At 47.4% G+C, this 19640-nt stretch overlaps 10 protein-coding genes across 10 annotated transcripts; 2 read left to right on the top strand and 8 right to left on the bottom strand.

Annotated features, from left to right (window-relative positions):
* Positions 1–373: 373 nt before the first annotated feature.
* Positions 374–2190, bottom strand: N7537_003698 (uncharacterized protein; the record flags this gene model as incomplete). The annotated part of the gene is made up of 3 exons (XM_056894756.1): positions 374–1235; positions 1298–1632; positions 1702–2190. 3 exons carry the CDS (start codon positions 2188–2190, stop codon positions 374–376), a joined length of 1686 nt encoding a protein of 561 aa, XP_056754504.1.
* A 1066-nt stretch (positions 2191–3256) lies between these two features.
* N7537_003697 (uncharacterized protein) lies at positions 3257–5404 on the bottom strand (the record flags this gene model as incomplete). The annotated part of the gene is made up of 1 exon (XM_056894755.1): positions 3257–5404. One exon carries the CDS (start codon positions 5402–5404, stop codon positions 3257–3259), a length of 2148 nt encoding a protein of 715 aa, XP_056754503.1.
* Positions 5405–7510: 2106 nt separating this feature from the next.
* Positions 7511–8206, bottom strand: N7537_003696 (uncharacterized protein; the record flags this gene model as incomplete). Its single annotated transcript, XM_056894754.1, has 1 exon — positions 7511–8206. The coding sequence occupies one exon, from the start codon at positions 8204–8206 to the stop codon at positions 7511–7513; it is 696 nt and encodes a 231-aa protein (XP_056754502.1).
* Positions 8207–8544: 338 nt separating this feature from the next.
* Positions 8545–9344, bottom strand: N7537_003695 (LITAF-like zinc ribbon domain-containing protein; the record flags this gene model as incomplete). The annotated part of the gene is made up of 3 exons (XM_056894753.1): positions 8545–8710; positions 8776–9250; positions 9308–9344. The coding sequence occupies 3 exons, from the start codon at positions 9342–9344 to the stop codon at positions 8545–8547; spliced, it is 678 nt and encodes a 225-aa protein (XP_056754501.1).
* A 1183-nt stretch (positions 9345–10527) lies between these two features.
* Positions 10528–12396, bottom strand: N7537_003694 (ankyrin repeat domain-containing protein; the record flags this gene model as incomplete). Its single annotated transcript, XM_056894752.1, has 2 exons — positions 10528–11977; positions 12026–12396. The coding sequence occupies 2 exons, from the start codon at positions 12394–12396 to the stop codon at positions 10528–10530; spliced, it is 1821 nt and encodes a 606-aa protein (XP_056754500.1).
* A 504-nt stretch (positions 12397–12900) lies between these two features.
* Positions 12901–13395, bottom strand: N7537_003693 (uncharacterized protein; the record flags this gene model as incomplete). Its single annotated transcript, XM_056894751.1, has 1 exon — positions 12901–13395. The coding sequence occupies one exon, from the start codon at positions 13393–13395 to the stop codon at positions 12901–12903; it is 495 nt and encodes a 164-aa protein (XP_056754499.1).
* Positions 13396–13998: 603 nt separating this feature from the next.
* On the bottom strand, positions 13999–14976 carry N7537_003692 (uncharacterized protein; the record flags this gene model as incomplete). The annotated part of the gene is made up of 3 exons (XM_056894750.1): positions 13999–14509; positions 14590–14671; positions 14739–14976. The coding sequence occupies 3 exons, from the start codon at positions 14974–14976 to the stop codon at positions 13999–14001; spliced, it is 831 nt and encodes a 276-aa protein (XP_056754498.1).
* A 725-nt stretch (positions 14977–15701) lies between these two features.
* Positions 15702–16530, top strand: N7537_003691 (uncharacterized protein; the record flags this gene model as incomplete). Its single annotated transcript, XM_056894749.1, has 2 exons — positions 15702–15731; positions 15790–16530. Coding segments are annotated over 2 exons (771 nt in total), but the record flags the coding sequence as incomplete, so codon positions are not given.
* A 638-nt stretch (positions 16531–17168) lies between these two features.
* N7537_003690 (uncharacterized protein) lies at positions 17169–17381 on the top strand (the record flags this gene model as incomplete). The annotated part of the gene is made up of 1 exon (XM_056894748.1): positions 17169–17381. One exon carries the CDS (start codon positions 17169–17171, stop codon positions 17379–17381), a length of 213 nt encoding a protein of 70 aa, XP_056754496.1.
* Positions 17382–17665: 284 nt separating this feature from the next.
* Positions 17666–18829, bottom strand: N7537_003689 (lipid-binding SYLF domain-containing protein; the record flags this gene model as incomplete). Its single annotated transcript, XM_056894747.1, has 3 exons — positions 17666–18526; positions 18582–18706; positions 18787–18829. 3 exons carry the CDS (start codon positions 18827–18829, stop codon positions 17666–17668), a joined length of 1029 nt encoding a protein of 342 aa, XP_056754495.1.
* Between the last annotated feature and the right edge of the window lie 811 nt (positions 18830–19640).

Here is a 19640-nt window from a genome sequence, read left to right as displayed (position 1 = left end):
TTATTTTTCTTTTTTCCCGCTGTAAGCGCAGCCGGCTATAGTTTGTCGACATGCTACTTCGATGTGTTAACTTTACTGGGTAGAAGGAATACTGCTTACAGCCACGTCTTTTTGTAGTCTGATAAAAGAATGTGTTTGATAATATTATCAATAAGAAATACGTTGTGTGTGGGTATCCAGAATATTATATCCAACCATGAGAACCAATTAGTATGTACGGCCTAGGAGACCCCCAACAAGTGTAGGGATATCCGAAAGCCAGAGAAGAGAAAAAAAAAAAAAGAAAGAAAGAAAGACATCAAAAGTCCAAAAATCCCGACCCAAATCTTAAAACGACTTAAACTCATTTCGCATGCCACACACAGTAAAACATCTAAACTTCAATTCCAATCTTGAGAGTCTCGATCGAACCAAGCGAAGTCCTACGATCCTTGATAAACTTAGGCCAAGTATTCGTAAGCACGAGGTACTTAATACTAGCCTCAGCAGCATCAAAGATCGAAGCGTCAAAGTCCACAGGAATATCACCCCAGTACTGAACGCGGTCCTTAATCGACCCTACCATATCAGCGGCCATAGTCTTCCCGGAGTCGGCAGAAGCCGGCGACGGGAGATCAAAAGCGAATTTATCAAAGGGACTAGTGGGATCGCATTCGCGTTCCTCGCCGTACAAAAGACGTGTCGGTTTCTCAAAAACGTCCTCTAGCTTTCGCAGCTCCTGGTGCGAGATGTTGACGGGGAACTCGGCATGACGGACGCTAATAAACTCAGCATAGATGTGCAGCGCACGGTTGAAGCCTTCGCGGACGATTTCGCGCTTATTCCTTTCTCGCAGTGCGCTGCCGTCCCTGATGCATTGTGGTAGTCGGCTACGCCATTCCGCGACGCTGGTCAGGAAGACGATGTTCTCACCGGAGAATTCGCGGAGAGCGGAGAATTCTTGGAGTGGGGCTGGGTTGCGCTCGAGGACGTGTTCGAGGGCGCTCATTGTGAGGATGCTGTCGCGCGAGTTGAGGGTGCTTGTCGAGCTGTTGGACTTCCAGCCTGACATAATGGATGCTACCGTTGTCATGTCGGAGTGGAGGGACTTTTCTTCGGAGCCGGCGGATTTGACTTTGAGTTCCCAGCGTGCGATCGATTCGAGGGTTTCTTGTCGCAGGGATTGGTGGCGCATGACTTCCCAGCAGGGGAGGAAGACCGTGAAGATTTCGATGAACATGATGGATACGCAGATCCTATAGAATAATTCCGTTAGAAAGTAGGACTTTATGGTTATGTTGGTTGGTTTAGAACTTACCATTGAGGAGGAACGAAGACCTTGTTGACCGGGGCCATGGCGGGGACGTAGAGGCCGATGAGCCACATTGGAGTAGCGTGAAGGTTGGAAACAGCACAGCCAATGGTCTGGACGCGCCAGCCGTGGGTATCGTGGATGTTGCGGGATTTCCAGAGGACGACGGGGGCAACGATCCAAGACCAGAAGAACTGCGAGACCACACCGGGCCACCATTCCCATCCTGCGCCTTGTGCCGCGAGCACCTCTGCGGGGGTACCATGGACTTCGGTACCGGGGATACCCCATGAGCTATGGTACTTGCGAGAGATTAACCACATGAGGATAGTGAGGAACACCTGCATGAGACGGGAGAAGGCGAGTTAGATAAGAGTTGTTATATATAGGAGAAGGTGAGGTAATCATACCTGAACAAACATTGCGATACCAACGTAAATAAGAATCTTGGTAGTATATCTGAGAGCACGGAAACGATTGATCAGCCCATCCTTGTTTTCCAAGGCAGGCGGTTCAGTAAAACGGTGCCCATCCAGAGCATATTTCCTCTGGAGCTTCGCGACATGTTGAAAACGAGTGTTAGAGCCATGGAAAAGCGCCATGCCACAGGGCAACAGAGTCCCCATAAGCCAATAGCCGCAATCACCCGGCAAGAGGGTACCGATCATAGTACCGAACTGGGTCGGGATCCAGTATAAATGAAGGACAGCGATAGAGGTTAACGATAGAGCAAGGCCTCGAATGCGAAGTGTCGGCATATCGCGGTTAGCGATCAGATAGACCATACCGGCCACGAGGGCGGACGTCCACACGCATGCCCAAACAGCCCACCAGATGGTGACGGGGCCGAGATCAATCTGGGCCTTGGACTCAGCCGTGGCACCGTATTCGGACCCCATCTCGGGAAAAAAAAATTGCAAGTGCTTAATGAATGTGAGTGAAGTTGGGTAGCGCTTAGTGTCCAGAATGCCGGGTCTCCATGTCCTTATGTACAACATCGTGCATCGACAAAACTGGAGCCACGGGGTAAACGCTTGCACGAGTAAGTGGGCCCTTAACCAGGTTTTTTTCAGCATCGAGTTGTCGATCATTATGGCTGGGATATCCATTTGACTCCATAGTTCTGCTGGGAAATATTACGTTGTGGAGACTCTTTGGGGATTGAGGTCAATAACTGCTCAGTTATGGTTTCAGTTAAGTCCTGTTACTCCATCACCGTGGTGGCCCGTCTCGGTCCCGTTCACGAATGGAGAATATCCACTCGGGCTATTTGTCAATTTAAGACAAGTTATGATTGGTTGGATAAGATGAATAAGATGAAATTCAAGATCAAGATCTCTTGGCACCAAAGTCTCCCCTTTTTCTTGAATCCGCCCTGGACACTATTGATTTTCTCAAAAACTGTGTTCTGTGAAGGAAGTCGATCGTAGCCCTAAAAGGCAGGCCGTTATATTATGCCTATGACGTTTTAATCGTGTACTTACGGTATAATAAGAACTATAATAATAACTATAATAATAGCTATAATAATAGCTATAATAATAACTACATCGCAGTTCTTTTCTTCATGCTATCGTTAATTCCCGCAAAAATCCTAAGCATGTTTCAGACGCAACGTCCCTATGTCAAATTAGAGACATCTTCTACTATTGGTGGAATCCTTAGTTCAGGATCACATGGGATGCAAGATAATAGCCTAGTCGAGTTGGCTTTGCTTGAAAAAAACAGCCAGGATGTAGCAGCGTCCAAATTTAGACTAGCATATAAAACCCCAACAGACTATTGTTTTATAAAATCCGTCGCGATCAAATTTGAGATTCTATTCTTGCTCTCTTTCTAAGACAAAGAAAAAGGGAAAAAGGATCTATTGAATGCCTCAATATTCCGTACACAAAAGAAAATTAAGATTGAAAGGAAAGGAGTGCAAAGAAAATATCGCCCAAAAAGGAAATTCTGTATCGCACATCACTTAATACGTGAAGGCTCAAAAAGCCCCAAAGCTTTCGCCTGCGCCTCGGAGTCCGCCCGTAAATTCCCAGAATACTTTATATCAAATCCAGGAACGAGCAGAACATCCTCGAGGCCCCTATCCACAACCTCTTCTTCAGAACCTGCATACATATAACCGTAATACGTGTACTGCCCCGCTTCAGTGATCGACACATCGGCAACCTCGGCCTTCACACAACAATCCCAATCATGTTCAGGCTCCTTCAATCCCATCTGAAAAGCATCCAACTCACAATATGCCTCAAGATACCCATAATAAGTCCCACCGTAGTATTCGCCACATTCCCCAGGAACTGGCTCCGCATCACACAGTCCCATATGTCCAACCTCCTCCAATGAGATCGCACACATGAACCCAGTGTACCGATGACGCACACGCTCCGGCATAGCAAAAAGCCCATCCTTGCAACACCCCCATGGATGGCTGATATCCGTGAGTCCCATTGCCCGGGCATGCTGCAGATCATCCGCCCGCAACAACCCGTAGAAATTCCCATTTTCGCCGGGGATCCGTCGGATATCCTCCAGCCAACGTTTTTCTGCTTCGACCTCCGACGGTGCTTGCATCGCCCCGTAGTAGAGGTGGAAGTCGGCGCGTCGCTCCGTGCAGCAGCCCCGCACGTGAATTGGGTCTAGCAGGCCCTGCCGGTTCGCGTCGTCTATGGAGAGGGCTAGCATGAACCCTTCAGACTCACCGGAGTAATTACCGTAGGGTCGGACTTCGCGCAGTCCTCGTTGGTAGGCTTGTTCTTCGCTGGCGAACATACTGCCCATGTACAGGTGCTTCTGGGGCTGGGGGGCTGGGTTTGAGGTTGGTGAGACCTGTTTGGTCTGGGGGGATGTACAGGTCCGTGGGGGGACGGGGATGCTGGCGTCAGCGGTGGTTACAGTAGTATAATCTTTTGCTTGCCACATTCGGTCGAGGGACTCTGTGTCCCAGAGATGGGGGTCCTCTTCGATGCCGAGCTCGGCGTTGCGCTCGCGCCGGTCGTATCGGTCCTTCTTTAGAAGTGCGGTGTCTAGGAGCTTGGAGATGGCTACCTGCCGAGCTTCCTTTTCGTTGTTTTCTTCAATGCGTTTTAGGATGGTAGCTTCAATACGCTGCTGCACAATGTCAATGTCAAGAGTGGGCTCGTCGCATGAGTGATGGTCAGCTTCAGGGTTACCAACTGGGTCTGCAGGAGGTGTGTCCTTCAGAGCAACATAGGGGTCAACTACGTCAGCAAGGTAAATGTTCATGTCCACACTAGAGGTCTTAGTATCGTGCTGTTTATGGTCAGTGTCTACCTCCCGCTGTCGCTGTCGCTTTTCAAGATATTCGTCAATTCTCAGCTTAAGTATGTTATACCTTATCAAAGACGATCCACAGAGCGACGAGCCAGAACTGTCTGTGTCATAGCTACTTGTATCGCTGGGGGATACACATACAGCATCCTCGATGTCCAGAGTTTCAGTTTCAGCATTGTCCTTTTCATGTCCGCTGTGTGCGAGATAATCCGGACTGGTCCTGACGATAGTAGAGATAAAAGAATCAAGATCTCCAGCCACCACCGGCGAACTGGTATTAGTACGGGAAAACTTAAAAGCCGTTCTAGACGACTTATCAGAACACGCCAGGCTTCCGCAATCCTCCTCCGATTCTCCGACAACAGCACGCGAGTAGATCTGGCCATTGTCGCTGTGGCCAGCACTGTCCGCGTCCCCATTTCCCGAATTATCAACGGCAGCACCCAAGAAGACCTGGCCATTGTCGCTGTGGTCAGTACTGCTTGTGTCCCTGTCGTCGTGAATAGGGTCGCTTAACATGCGCGCGTTAACTTCGATAATTTGCCTAGAATCTATACCCTCGATTGACCGGTAATAGTTGGAGGGTTGGATCTGGTCGTTTCTGGAGAAGTTCTCAGCCCACTCGCTCTCGCACTGCACGCACATGCTGGGTTGGGTAGGGAGGAGGAGGTCGTGGGAGGATGTGATCTGGGTGCAGGATGCGCTGCGCTCTGGACCGGCCAGGCGGAGCTTGTTGGTGTATTCTTGGCAGCTGATCAGGCTCCAGTTGGAGATGTGTCCGCAGCTGGGATAGTGGTGGTAGGTGTGTTTGCACATTTCAAGTAGTGGAGAAATGGAATAGATGGGTTGGAAGTAGAGAATATATGAGATGAGATGAGAGGGGTGCTCTGCTGCCATATTAGATCTGTGCGAGGATCGCGGCTTATATAGAACTTGGATCTGGGGGTGAGGGAGTCGCCGATGGGCGAGTACAAAGCCGAGTCGATGGACAATGGTATGTGATATAACAAAGATAGGATTAAAGGCATTGTTTCGGTGTCATGGTGAAACTCTTTGTTCACAACTGTCTGTGAACAATTCTTTATGTGTAAAACAAAATCCCAAGGATTTTTGGCCTTTTAGATGCCTTGTTCCAACTATCCTCAAAGAGTCATCCTCATTGTATCCAAACCACCTGACAATACCCATTGTATCCAACTCCGATGACGCGCACAGCGAGACATAGGTAGGTTGACCTGATGCTGGAATGGTTTCTTATAGGTCCAATCAGCTTGATCCAATAGAAATCAAAACTAGAAGGTGTAGGAATAAAGAAATCTAATCCAATATCTAAGACGTTCTTGTTCTCATATGCCAGGCCTTCCTGCCTCAGGCGAATATGACCTCTGCTCCTCACCATTATCCTTCCTCCTTCCTCCTCCCTTCCTCTCTTCCCCATGGTTTTCAAAGTTACAGCATCATCGACCAGATATCTACTATTATGTGGACAATGAATTATGATTGGGGTCAACTTCTGGGATAGAAGCTCTTTCCAGCACCCTTCGTCCATGGCTAAGTGACGCCGAGACACTACGGTTACTGCTGCGCAGAGTTTAATTGACATGTACATCTTCAAGCTGGCTTACTGTCTGGTGCTATCACCTATCATCAAAATGCTGTTGCTTGGGTGTCTAGCTCGTGCAGATCTCACCGTTCGCAACTTTCCTACACTTTCACTTTCAATATGATCACTACAAGCTGCTGAACGAACACATGGGCACCACGTTGAAGGTGGCAGCCATGTCAACTAAATCCTATGTTGGGTCTAGCCCAGTTATTTTCAAACAATAGCTCTCTACCGAGAGCCAGTCCACCGGGAAGGACATCTGTGGAAATCGGAAGCGTTTCATGAGAATATTGGAGGACCTATTGCCAGCTTTGAGCTGCGTACATCCAATGTATCGGGCTAACCAGCGAGAGGAAGCGAGTACAACTTCAAGAAAAAGGAAACTCCTTTCGAGCTCTATTTCATCGATGCTCCAGGTTGACCAAAAGAATGCGCCAATTGTCACTGAACAATAACATCCAGATGAGAGTTCGATATCTGCATCTGTTCTAGAGATTAGTGTTGACTTATATTAGTTACATCATCTGTTGGGTCTGGGACCAATAAGATATGCGAGGACAGGACCGTGTAACAGGACTAAGTGAAGGTGGGGAGCAGAGGATTACCAAACCCCATCCATGTGGTTACTCACGACATCGAATATGGGAATCGGTATTTCGTGATAACCACCTTACCTTTCCATGCTCCTCGCTAACTTGAATAGCACTACCCCGGAGATATAGGCCAATCAACTAAGAGAGCTAGGAATATAATCTTTCGGGCCGAGTAGGACAAGTTCCAAGCCAAGAGGGTGGAGGCACTGACCAAATTGACTTCAGTACAATTACCCGGACGACTTTTCGAAAGTTCTACAGAAATGACTGGAACTACATCTTCCCATTAGGTTGCCAAACCCCGTCATTCACCTTGATCACAATACACCGCGCAAACCAAGCCGCAGGCACTGGAAAACGCAAGAGAAATGACCAAAGCGACTGGGAAAACGCCATAATTTACTGGTATATGATCTGGAGCATGTGGCTTCCACAATAGTACAACAAACTCAACTTAGAAAAGAAATGACGCAGGTCATGCATCTAGCTGCCCGAGACGTACTGCGTGCACCTCTCCTGCCTACCTGAGGTCCAACCATACCACTAATAGCATAGTCGCCCTTCAAAGGTCAGATTGTACATCACAAAATATATTACAACTATAACTAATTTCGCAAAGCCCTCCCATTGCCGTAATACCAATATTCCCAACACAAAAGTATTATCTCAAAACACATCCAGATCCAACTGCAGGTAAAACTAGAAGAAACAACTAAAAATCACTCAACCCTCCAAATCCGTCAAACACCTAATCCCAGAGTCCAACAACCACCAAGCAGCAGTCTCATGCATCCACTTCAAGACAGGCCTCTCTAACGGCATCTTCCTAACCTCATCCGCTCTCTTCCACATAACCGTCTCACTACAAAACACAACCTCCCCCTCTCCCTCCAGACTACCACTTTCCTCATAACTAATCACCAACCTCCCCTGCACAAAATCCACCGCTTCCATCGTAATCTCAAACTCAACCCGGTTCCTCTTCCGTAGAACAACGCGATAAACTCCACAAACCAAATCCCCAACTTCAAAGTCTAACGCGGCAAGATAACCCGCCTTGAAACTCTGCTTCTGCTCCGGCGTCTTACTGGTCATAGCAAGCACAAGCGCCTGCGGGAACCGCGAGAACGCCCTCATGTTGCGGCGCACGAGTCTCTTGAAGAACATATCTGTGGTCTCATCGCCAGGAAGGGAGGCCCGTGGCACAGACTTTAAGGCATAGTCATAGAGAGTGAAGTACTCATCACCGAAGACGGTTTCTGGGATTGATTCTATACCTGGTGGTTTTGTGGCCGTGGAGAGTGTTCCGAGGTGCGATTTGTGCGCTATGCGTTTTGATAGACGTTCATGGCAAATGTAGAAGTAGATTGCTGAGGAGCTGGTTATTATTGCCGTTGCTGTGAAGATAAGACGGATCATTTTGTTATCTGAGGCTGTGAGACGTCTCCAATTGTGGTCTTTGGGGTTTTGTGTGTTGAGAAAAAGGATGTCAAATGATCCGCATCATCGGATACGAGGTTGGCTTGGCGCGTTCATCTATTCCTACGTCTATCCTCATATCTGCCAGTTTGAACTATTTCTCATAAATTCAGCATATTAAATCGTCAGTGGGTCAAATATGCAACCATCACATCGAAAAGAAAAATAAGTCAAAAGTTGCGCAAACGACAACTCCAACCTCCAAACGATGACGTCAAACAACAAAGTGGTATCAATTCTGAAACAGAAAAAAACAAAAAGGGAAGTAAAAAAAAACCTCACTTCCTCGCTCCATTCTGCAAAACATTTACACGACCACTATTATGCCATTTCGCAAGCTTAGCACCACACTTCCCACAAGAATGCTCGACATCCTTAAGCGACGACATCAAGTAAGGGATACATCCGAGACAGCAACAGAAGCAAAGAATAGCAGCCCAGCCACTATTGCACAAAACAAAGTCAACGACCAATCCAGTATTTCAACTGTGCAGGGAAATTAAACTTACTGCGTAGTCCCGCCACTAACAGACTCAACACTAGTCATCTCCCGCTCTCCACAAACAGGACAATCAACCGGACAAGGCGCAGACTGGACACAGTGCAGCGGTACAGACGTGGCATATCCACTAGAATGGCCGGTAGGCGTGTAGTACTGCTGCGGGTGACCCTGGAGTTGTGCTTGAGCTTGCGCTTGTGCCTGTGAATACTGTGGTAGGGGCTGGCCCGGGTATGCCTTCTCGGGGGGAGCAGACATTGATGTCGACGCGTCGTATGCTGGTGCTTGACCGATGGAATCGGGTTGGTGGGGGTATTGTTTTTCCGAGGGACCGTTTACTGGCGTTGGTGTGTGGCTTGTGTGTAGGGTGGATGGGAGAGATTGACCGGTGTATGAATTGGTGTCGGAATATGGGCTGACTGGGCCTTGGTTCTGATGGTCTGGGGTGACGACTTCTGGGGCTTCGCTGTATGTTGGGGCTGGTGCTAGAGGTTGTTAGTTATTAGGTACTGTAGGGGGTTAGTGAGGGGGCTGATGCGTACTAGGCGTTGGCTCGGGGTGTTGGGTGTGTTCGGGCATTCTTGTTGAGTTGAGAGTCTGGGGTATTGGGGAGAGATGGTTTGGTGGATGCGCGACGTCTCACTTGTGTAATGGGGATGGGAAGGGTTTTAAAGCGAAAGACGGCAGAGCTTCCAGATAATAAGATAATTAAAAATAGAGACGATATGATCGTCAAGGGCTTAAATGTAAAGTACAACTCGTATTACAGTGGATACCGGGGGATTTCATATGAGTGCACTGCCTTAAACGGGTTTGGGGGATGCCAAGTCTAAGCCACAGCTTTGTACTTCGTATTTTGTACTTTAATGTTTTGAACGAGCTTTGAAGTATTAAGTACGGAACTTGTAGTCGGAGGACTTTACAAGATACTATTGACCCGACTCTATACTCATGCCCCGTGTTGACGGGAACATGAAACACAGGAGCAGTCTAAAAGGTGCACGGAGTATTGCAAAAGGCTGCTGGCAGTAATGCGGCTGATTTTGCGACCAATTTCCACATGTAGCAGATCCACATGAAAGTAGAGTCTTGTACATTGTACAACCTCCTAGAAGCCGCGCAGAATGCTTCCAAATAGTGGAAATCTATATATTGCGATATAATTCTATTGGGCTTAGTATATCGCAGCTCATTGTACTTATCTCATAGGCTTTCTTCTACATACACCCCATAACAATAATCAAAATCAAAATCCCGCCCATGTAGACCCCTGGCAGTTTTAAGATTATTACACCCGATGCGGGCGACGATCGTAAACGCCAACCCAATCACGCGGCCATTTGCGGCTCCGCAGCTGATCGATTCCTGTTTGGGCGCCCCTCCGTAAGCCTTTCAAGGCTGGCTGGTAGGCTTAGACGCAAAATGCTTCAATCATGTAGATACTCGTGGGGCTTCGGGATATTTGGCCCCCAAATGCTATTCAGAATACGATGTACCAAATATTATTGTGATTATCACTTGTGTCATTGTGTGCTACTATGCAAGGAGAGTATCTTTTTATTATCTTAGTTTCTGCATATCAATGGTACCTATAGACCTCTCTTTCGTACATTTAGAAGATAGACAGACATACAATCATCCCAACTCTCAACTCCACAACATGGCCTGCTAAAGATCAAGAGCCAAACTAAAAAAGAATCAAAATCGCTTCACGCTAGATACTACATAATATTATACGCATACTCCATGAATCCTAACCCCATTAGAAATACTGATACCTCACCAGTCCCCCTCCCCCAGGATAAAACCCATACTGCGCAAAAACCTCCAAAATCTCCCTCCTCTGCATTCTCCCCGCAAAAGCCATAACTGTCTCCGTCCTTCGAATCCCCCCCTTAACAAACGGATCCGCCCTCCGCTCCATCAAAAGCCTAACCATCCCCACCACATCCGACTGAACAGCCTTATACAACGGCGTCTGCCAAGGATAACGCATAAGATCAACCTTCGCCCTACGATCAAGCAACAATCTCGCAACCCTCATATTCCCATTCAACGCCGCCAACGCCAACGCCGTATCCCCTGTACTATTAACAGCATCAATATCCGCCCCGCAGTCCAGCAAAAGCTCTACAATCCGGTCCTGTCCGTACGCGGCAGCTTGCGAGAGCGCCGTCTTGCCCGTCCCCTTCCCCGAATTGATATTCGCACCCGAGGCAATCAGTGTCCGTACGATGCGGTCGAAGCCGCGTGTTGCAGCGACGTTGAGGGCTGTCTCGCCTGTTCCGGCCCGGGTATTTAGGGCTGCGCCGTATTCTATCAGTAGCCGGGTTGTGGCTTCGTGGCCGAAGGAGACGGCTGCCATTAGGGCTGTTGTACCGTCGGTCTTTTGGGCGTTGGCGTCGGCGCCTTTGGAGAGGAGGGTTTTAACAGTTTGGTGTTGGTTGGTCTTGATGGCGGCTATGAAGGGTTCTTTGGAGCCGGTTATTTCCCAGAGAATGCGGCTCATGCGGCGGGGCTTTTTTGAGTTTGCTGATACTTTGAAGGCATGCAGGTCTAGTGAGGGTTTTTGCGGCTTGGGCGAGATAGGTACTGTCACTGGTATTGGGAGGTCCATGCCATTGTTTTCCTGTAGGTGGTTCTCTGCGGGAACTGGGATGGGCAAGTCTTCGACTGGTATTGCCTGCTTTTGTGTATCTGTGCAATCTTGCATGTCCAATATCACTGGTATTGGCAAGTTTTCTTCTCGTATTGTCTCTTTTTCTGGATAGGGCTGCTCTTGGCTTGGATATGAGCTGTACTTGTCTGAAAATGAGAAACCTTTTGGCGGGAGCGGGAGGAATGGAAGACCGGGTGGTTCGTCTGCTAGCCAGTCTTTGTCGTCTAGGCTTCTCTGGCGTTTTGATTCCAGGGCTGGTTCTGGTACCGTAAACTCGGAAACTTCTACTGGAGTCGTGTTCTCCTTATTAGTAGATAGAAGGCCATCTGCTATCTTTTGAAGAGTCGATATAACGAAGTCCCGGTTCAGTTTCAATAGATCTGAAGCAATGCCAGTAGCGACCAACTCTGCCTGCAGGCGAAGCCATACACCATCTTCCTTAAGCTTCGAAAAATCATTTGAAACATCAGAAACAACTAAAGCCCCCCTTCTGCCAGTGCGAACGTCATCGACAAAACATCTTAGCGCACGCTCAATAATCTTCTGCGATGATCTGTACCAATGTTAAAACCCACACACACGCAGAACATGGCCAACAAACATCATCATATTCAAATTCACCTCAGTAATTCCAAAAATAATTGATGAGAGACGCGCGCGTATATCAGACACCAGACTCTGAGCCCCGAGCGCATCTGGATGCAGCAGGAGCTTCTGCAATTCCAGCAGAACAGCATGGCAACTATGCAATCTTTTTTTCAGAACTGCAAAGTGGACGCACTCTGCGCCTAGAGATGAAGTGTACGTCTCGGTCGTGCTTAGCACGGCCAGAAGCAGACCAAGCTCATTTTGGGCCTGGTTCGTTAGGCCCGTTGAGTCGCGCGTCGACTCATACAGGGAGTCGGCTAGGAGTCGGATTGCGGTCGTTTGGTGGAATGGTAGCTGGCTACCTGCTGCTGATTGTAGGGACATGGTGTTGGGCTTTTGGATAAGCAATGCGACTAGAGCTGGAGTGCTGATGACACCCAGGTGATTGGGGGGGGGGGGGGGGCTCATCAGGAGCGGCCCGTGCAGCATCGGGCGATTTTTGGCCCCTTAGGGTTCCGATTTATTTTTTGGGGGGTGATTATGTCAGAGTAGGAGATATGTGTATTTTTAATGGAAATAAAAATCAAAGAGAGTTAATTAAACAAAATTTAGGCGAATTATCAGAAGGGAAGATAGGCACGAATTCAATTTGAGATCAGATTCATGCGCGGAGCATGCAAGGGACATGATTACAACCTTCCTATTTAGTCTCAACTCTACATTAGTCTATCTACCCCGTACAGTCTTTGGTTAAAAGATATTAGAGATTGAGAATTTAAACCTACACTCCTTAAGACTTAACGCTACATTGGTTTACAATGGAAAATCAGAGTCAAAGATACACTTGGTTTATTCAATAACTAAACAAGTAAAAAAACTAAAAGATGCTCACGGGCGAGAAGCGCTCTGAAACTGAACGCCGTTAGTCACATCCCGAGGCAGCTTGTCACTAGAGAGCAAGACACTAGCATCCGCACGACAATCATCCAAATCCGAAGACACATAAAAGTCGACGCTCGCCTTCGGCTCTGGCAACAACTCATCCGCCTCAAGGTCAGCAATAGCCTGCGTTAAAGGAACCATAATGCGGTTATTACACAGACGCTCGAATTGGGCCAAGAAGTGGTCCGTAGGCCTGTTATGGACAGTGCGACAATCCGGGCATGTGCGTGCCATCTCCTCGCCCAGAAGGAAGATAGCATTCAGCAGCTTCACCAACTTGTGGAGGGTTGGAATGATCTCGGAGCGGAGACCATCTCCAAGACTCAGGAATCGAAGCTCCTCGTAGAGACAGGACTTGAAGCAGGTGCATGCTATGAGGAATCGCTTCTCGTAGTTCATCTTGTCGACTTCTTCGTTGTCTGGGTATTTATTCAAGGGCATGTTGATTTTCTGTAGTGAGGAATAGACTGGGGGCTTGATTAACAGGGTGAATGTATGTAGGTCTGCTTACCTGGAGTCTTCGATGGTTCTAGACGATGAGAAGGACAGCTCGAAAAGATAGAGAATTCCATCTATTTATGCTTTTCAGTTGCTGTTGACTGGGTTCATTGAACAAAGTCTTTGTTCATTGAATCAATAAGAGAACAAACGCCATGGCTTTTATAGATCCTTTGACAAGTCCTCGGACAAGCAGACAAAGGCGGGCTCAGTAGCTAGGAAAGGTTGGAGGGACGGCGGAGATAAGGCGAGGCAACTTGAGGGATATAAATAGAAAAGCTAATAGATTTAGATGCTAACGAAAACCACACGCTAGTATCTATGACTAGCACTAGTTTGAATGAGATTTTTACCAAGGGCTCACGATGATGTTGGCGTGGGCTCTAAATGCTGGTTGTTGTCAAGATAATGTCTTGGTGACCAAGAAAGTGCTGGTGGTGACTTAGCCGGTTAGTTATATAACGGGTGAGTCACTCAACTCCTATTTTGATCAAATCAAGCGTCATATATAAGCATTAAATATACAATGTAGTTTGAAATAATGCTTCAATGTCTCTCGAACCAAGCTAATGCTTGATTCTCCGCCTCATCAGCCTGCTTGCTTGTATCACCTATAGTAAGACTGGCTCGCACACAGAACCCATGACCGGCCCCTTCATAGACTTTCACCTCTCCTTTTGTCGATTTAGCTTCATTCTCAAAAACCTGTCGAATCTGCTTTATCTGTGGAGGTTTCACAACCGTGTCCTTATCGCCAAGAGCAAAGCTAGTAGGAATGACAATATTCTCTATATCACTAGGGATCTCGAGGTAACTGGGGTGACCGGTAAACGCAGCATTAAGAAGGGGTTTTCCGTTGGAAGCGGTGTCGCCCCCGAAGCCCAGATTTACGGTATGCTTTCCTCCCCAGCAGAACCCAGCTGCATAGATAGGAAGCTCGGAGCCCTCGTTTCCTCGCACGGACTTGAAGAAGTCCCTCACGATAGGCCATGTGGCCTCGAAAGAATTGTAGTGTTTGAAGGGGATGATTTGAGTCATCACAGCGGTCACATAATAGCTATTTCTCGATTTAGTGATGGTCCCATTAACGCTTCCCGGTATTATATCCGTGAATCGTATCATGTTATTGTGACTTACGGCTTCATAAGCCAAGTTGCTATCCCATCTGCTCTGAGTAACTCTCTCGTGTTGTGCAACATGCTGACCGGTGCCGCATGTCCTGAAGTTGGGATAATAGTCTCAGCGGGCTATTTACTCAAGGTATATTTGACAATGCTAGTACTTACCATTCATGAAGTCGGGAAGGTAGACGAGGTACTTTCCCTTATCGGCATAGTTATCGGCCAGGATACGGTTATTCACAAATTCCCATCCGAAGGCGTCGGGAACTATGATGATGATTCCTCGGTGGGCTTCACCGTTGGAAGGTTTGGTGGTGTAGGCCTTTAACCCATGTAAGGTGGTGACTTCACCTCGTGGAGTACCTTCATGGACATGGCCGTTGAAACATTCAGGACACGACATTTTGCAAAGAGCGAATTGATGGCGGAAAAGATGAGGCTGCAAACTTATTTTAAAAAATCTTAGAGATAGAAATCATAGGATTATATACGGGCTCGAAATTCTGACATAGCTTGCCCTTATCGGAATGCGTAGTGGCCTGCCACGACATTATGCATGTGTCAGAATGGAATAAGGCCCCCTACGCCATAAACAGGAACCTTGGTTTTTGTTGTGGTCTAGTGGTAGAATAGCCTGTATTTTTCCAACAATATGCATAATCTAGCCTATTTTGGGGGTAAGCTTGCTAGTCATAGCTCCGGAGCTATATCCAATGAACAAATAATACGTAATATATGAGTCAGTCCAGCCAGTTCCTACCATGTTCGTATTACTATAAATAGTAGATTAAACTGTGAGTCACGATGACAATCTCTGACTTATAGTAGCGACCGCTTTCGCCTCAATGTCGGACAATACCGAGGAGCTTTTCCAACCCCTAATCACATCCTACGCTAGCCCATATATGGTTATTCCCGTATTTGAGGATCTGTCACAAGGGCTGGATGGTATATGTTGTAGTTAATACCAGACGAAAGAAACGGCTTAGTAAGTTGTTACGGTACAAGAGGTCTGAAGTTCCCCACACTAGGACAACCATCGCAAGACCGACCCCTCTTCTGACTACCAACGCCAGACCTCAGGAAATCGCACTGAAGGTTCAAACTTGAAAGAAGTTGGAAAACAGCATGCAAATCCCTACGGAGATATACGATCATGTAAGGCCGAGGATTGTGTCAGTTAATTCTTTTGCTTGGTGCTTAACATTCCTTACAGATTGTTCATCTTGTGTGGAACGTATACAATGAGTTCTTATATTTGGAAGACGACGCTAGGAATTACTCGATCATTGGAGGCGGGGCTCGACGGGACTTAGCCAACCTACGCCTTGTCAACAGGGCCTTCTGCCGCAGCGCGTCACCCTGGCTGTTCCGGCATATCAATGCGGAGTGTACTTCCTCGCTAGTCACTCCGTCTCTAGAACAGATTATGCGGTTATCGAAAAGCCCGTATGCTACATGTGTTTGTCAAATTGACTTTGGCTTTAAGGAAAGCCGTCAGTCTGATGCCAGTACACTATATATCGAAGACCTAGCAGAACGGCACTCGTCCCTTCTAATTAAATTCACCAATCTCAGGGCCCTTGGATTTCACGAACCGCCCTTATCATTACCGCAAGCCCAGAGAGCAGCGTACATAGACACAGTTATCTCTATATTTTGTTACATACCGCTTCCAAGCCTATCAGAACTTGAAGTCAGATTTCCTATCACCCACGACTTTGGACGTTTCTTTCCGAACAGACCCAATTCTTTACAAACGCCTATTGAAGATATCATACAACATCTTCGACACCTAGGGCTATACGTTTGTGCATACACGGATTCGGCGGACCAGAGGCATAAGCAGACGCCAGTTTTACCGGAATATACTGCCTTTCCTAATAGCACCTATCCCCCCCCCATTTATTCAGAATGGTTGAAAATGCGCCAAATCTCGAATCACTCATCTTGTCTAGTGTCAATATTTTGGATTCCGACATCACCACCCCCCCCCCCCCCCCCACCTACCCTTTGTCTATATGTTTGCCGATTTTGCATCGAACATTCCAGCCAGTCCAAGCGTCTAGTCATAGATTTTTGTATCGTATCTTCCATACTGGTATGATGGTATCTAAAGCTCCTGGTATTTGTTACCTGGTTAGGTCTCCAGAAGGCTTCAAGATTGCTACAAACAAGTACCATACGAGAGTATTCGCTGGCCAAGCTTAGCATGCCTCAAGTCTCAATCAAGCCATCTCGATACCTGCCCAGGTGAGAAGCCCGACTTACCCTATCCTTTGATTATTAAGCCCTGTGGGGGATGGAATTCACTAACTAGTCATAACACCTTTCTACCCTATTTTAATGTATTCTCACGGAATAGTCACGAAGAAGCGTTGAACATTACCAAAGAGGATCGGGAAGCCGTTAGATACACTTTTATTTGAGTACATGAAACGGGTTTGCCTCAGCATGGGATACTCGGCGGCAAACTTTGCTAAGAACCGTCGGACCTGTTGGCGGCTTCTGACTACCATCAAAGAGGTTTGTGCAGACTAGCTTCGCGAACTCTTCGGGGCAGGCAGCATGGAGAAAGAGAACCAATTGCCCTGAATGATTGGCTATATTTTCCTTACGGCAAGTGGTGTGGACCGTGCGGCAAATCTAGCTCCCAAGAAGCAGCCTAGCCAGGTGACATCCAAGCTGATGGTTACCGCTGCTGCTGTTCTTGATCCCATGTTGGCATTCGGGATTGGGCCTCTGGCATTTATAATTTTGCGTGAGGTCCATGACATCCACATCAACGAGGACTCTGATTCAGAATGAAATGCGGAAACTGATAGAGGCATGAGTTTGGGTCGCCCATACTACGATGGTGATGATTGAGCTGTCTGCGTACCATCCCTCTCTACAGAATTACTTGCCGTTGATCAAGTTCGATAGTCCTTGCCAGTCTATGAGTATGATCCATACATGTTTGAAGGAGAAAGCAATATGATAGTCCGACTATTTTGCTGTCAATAAATTGAATACTCGTAGTTCCTAAGAGCATCCGTCTAGTGACCTGTCTTACAAGCCGCTCGACTTTATATTCCAACGTAGACGTAAACTCAATATGAAGGTAGCGGGGGCAGCTCCTTTTCACGAGCCGAGTCCTTGGAGGGTAGTACTGCTGGAGTTTTTGACGCAGGATGCCCGTCCTTTGATACCCGATACGGAAGCGACTGGAAAGTATCGAGCTCATAAACTTTGGAGTCAACATCCTCAGCATGCAACTCAAAAATTTGATGACCAGGTCCCGCATCCAATTCGGCAAACTTTGGGGGCTCTTCGGCACCTAGTTCAAATGGCTCTTTATGCAGATCAGGTAGTTGAGCAGGCAGTTCAGCGACCTCTTGACGACTATCATAAGCAGGATAGTCAGCTGTAGAGGCCGCTGGTGACACATCGCCCTCCCTAAAATTAAACCTATCTGAATTCAGGAGTTGCATGAGGGACTCGGCATCAGGCGGCGGGGCAATCTTTCCACTAAGCAGCTCCTTCGCCGTCAACGTAACGCCATACATCTTCTTATTCGCCTCGGGCCGCTCCCCGATCATCCCGCCCTCATAGGACTTCCCTCCAAAGACGCCCCGTGTCTTTGAGTACGCAAACATCCCTACCATTCCTTTCGAACTGATCGCGCCACCCAGCTCCGCGCTTCGTCCATATGGACCCAATGCAACGGAGAGATTCTTACCGAGAGTGACAGACCCTGATTGAGTGAACGTTTTGACAGCTTGCTCGCTGTTCAACACGAAGACAAAATCCGTCATTTCAAAGCCTAGCTGGGTGCCGAGACCGATGCCACCCATTGCCATGGCTGACGGGGCGGACCAGGTGCCGTCTGGAAGTCGCGCGACGATTAGGCCCGATCCGAAGCGCATTGAAGCTACGGCGCCTGCTTTCATGGCTGTAAAAATAACTAGGGCCTGTTGGACATGAAAATATTAGCTAATGTTTTCATTCTTGAGGACAATTGCGAACCTTTGCACCGGAGAGGATTGCGCGTGGGATGCCGAGCTCTGGCTCCTCTGACTTTGATTTCGATTTGTTCCATTTTTTGGGCTTCACGAATGAACTTAGAATTTTCTCTGCTTTCTTGCACTCGTCTAATGTAGATCGAATATTTTTTTAGTATTTAGTCTTAATCGGCATGGCCATATGAACCATATGACGTGGGGGCACATACTGCACAGCGAGGAAGGCATTGCGTTGTTAAACTGCTTCTGCATGGTCTATCTACTCGAGCCAGAAGTTCTCACACTGGAAGCCGGTATACCTGAAGTTTTGGGGAAGATTTAGACGATGTTCACTGCGCGGCGATTGGCCGTTTCACTGGACAGGGCTTGTTTGCGAAGCTTAACTGAGCAGGGATCCGGATAAGCGACGATAAAAGAAGCAACGGATAATCTGGTTGTGGTGAAAATTTGAGGGAATCATTTGCATCAAGAGGCCGTGGGTGGGGAGTAGTTGAAGCGGGCCAGTTGAAGACAGTGGAGGGATAGGGGATGATGGGGGCGGATTTTTATAGGCAAGACTGCTGCCGATCCTGAGTTAGCGTTGGCGATGACTTAGTGTCGGTTTATCTGATTGATCATTGCGTTTATGGCGAAAATTACACAAGATTATTCTGTAGAGATCGGTATGAGTTTCGGATGTTAAATTCTACTTAATGCTTAATATCGGATACTATGGTCGAATACGGAGTACATGGTAGGAATATAGGGTATTGAACCCTGGAGAACCAACGGACTGCTATAATAGCATGCTCTGTATAAAACTGTATATTATTGTTAGTTAGCTATATCCGTATAGATTGCAAAACAACGGAATTTATCATTTTACAGAAATAAACATCTGACATCAGGGATTGACATGAGGTATATACAATAAGCGAAGGACACGGACCCATATGGCGCATCTGGATTCCCCTGAACGCGAGGAAGCTATATTTCTTTGCTTCCTCGCGCTACGTCTTGTGTCTAGAGTCGACTATAGCTTTTAATATTGATTATTCATCTAAAGCTTAATGTCCACATCTAC

Source organism: Penicillium hordei (assembly GCF_028827395.1).
Source record: "Penicillium hordei strain IBT 12815 chromosome Unknown utg000002l_segment0_segment0, whole genome shotgun sequence".
NCBI classification, from domain to species: Eukaryota; Fungi; Ascomycota; class Eurotiomycetes; order Eurotiales; family Aspergillaceae; genus Penicillium; species Penicillium hordei.
This window is presented reverse-complemented; position numbering and strand designations above follow the sequence as displayed.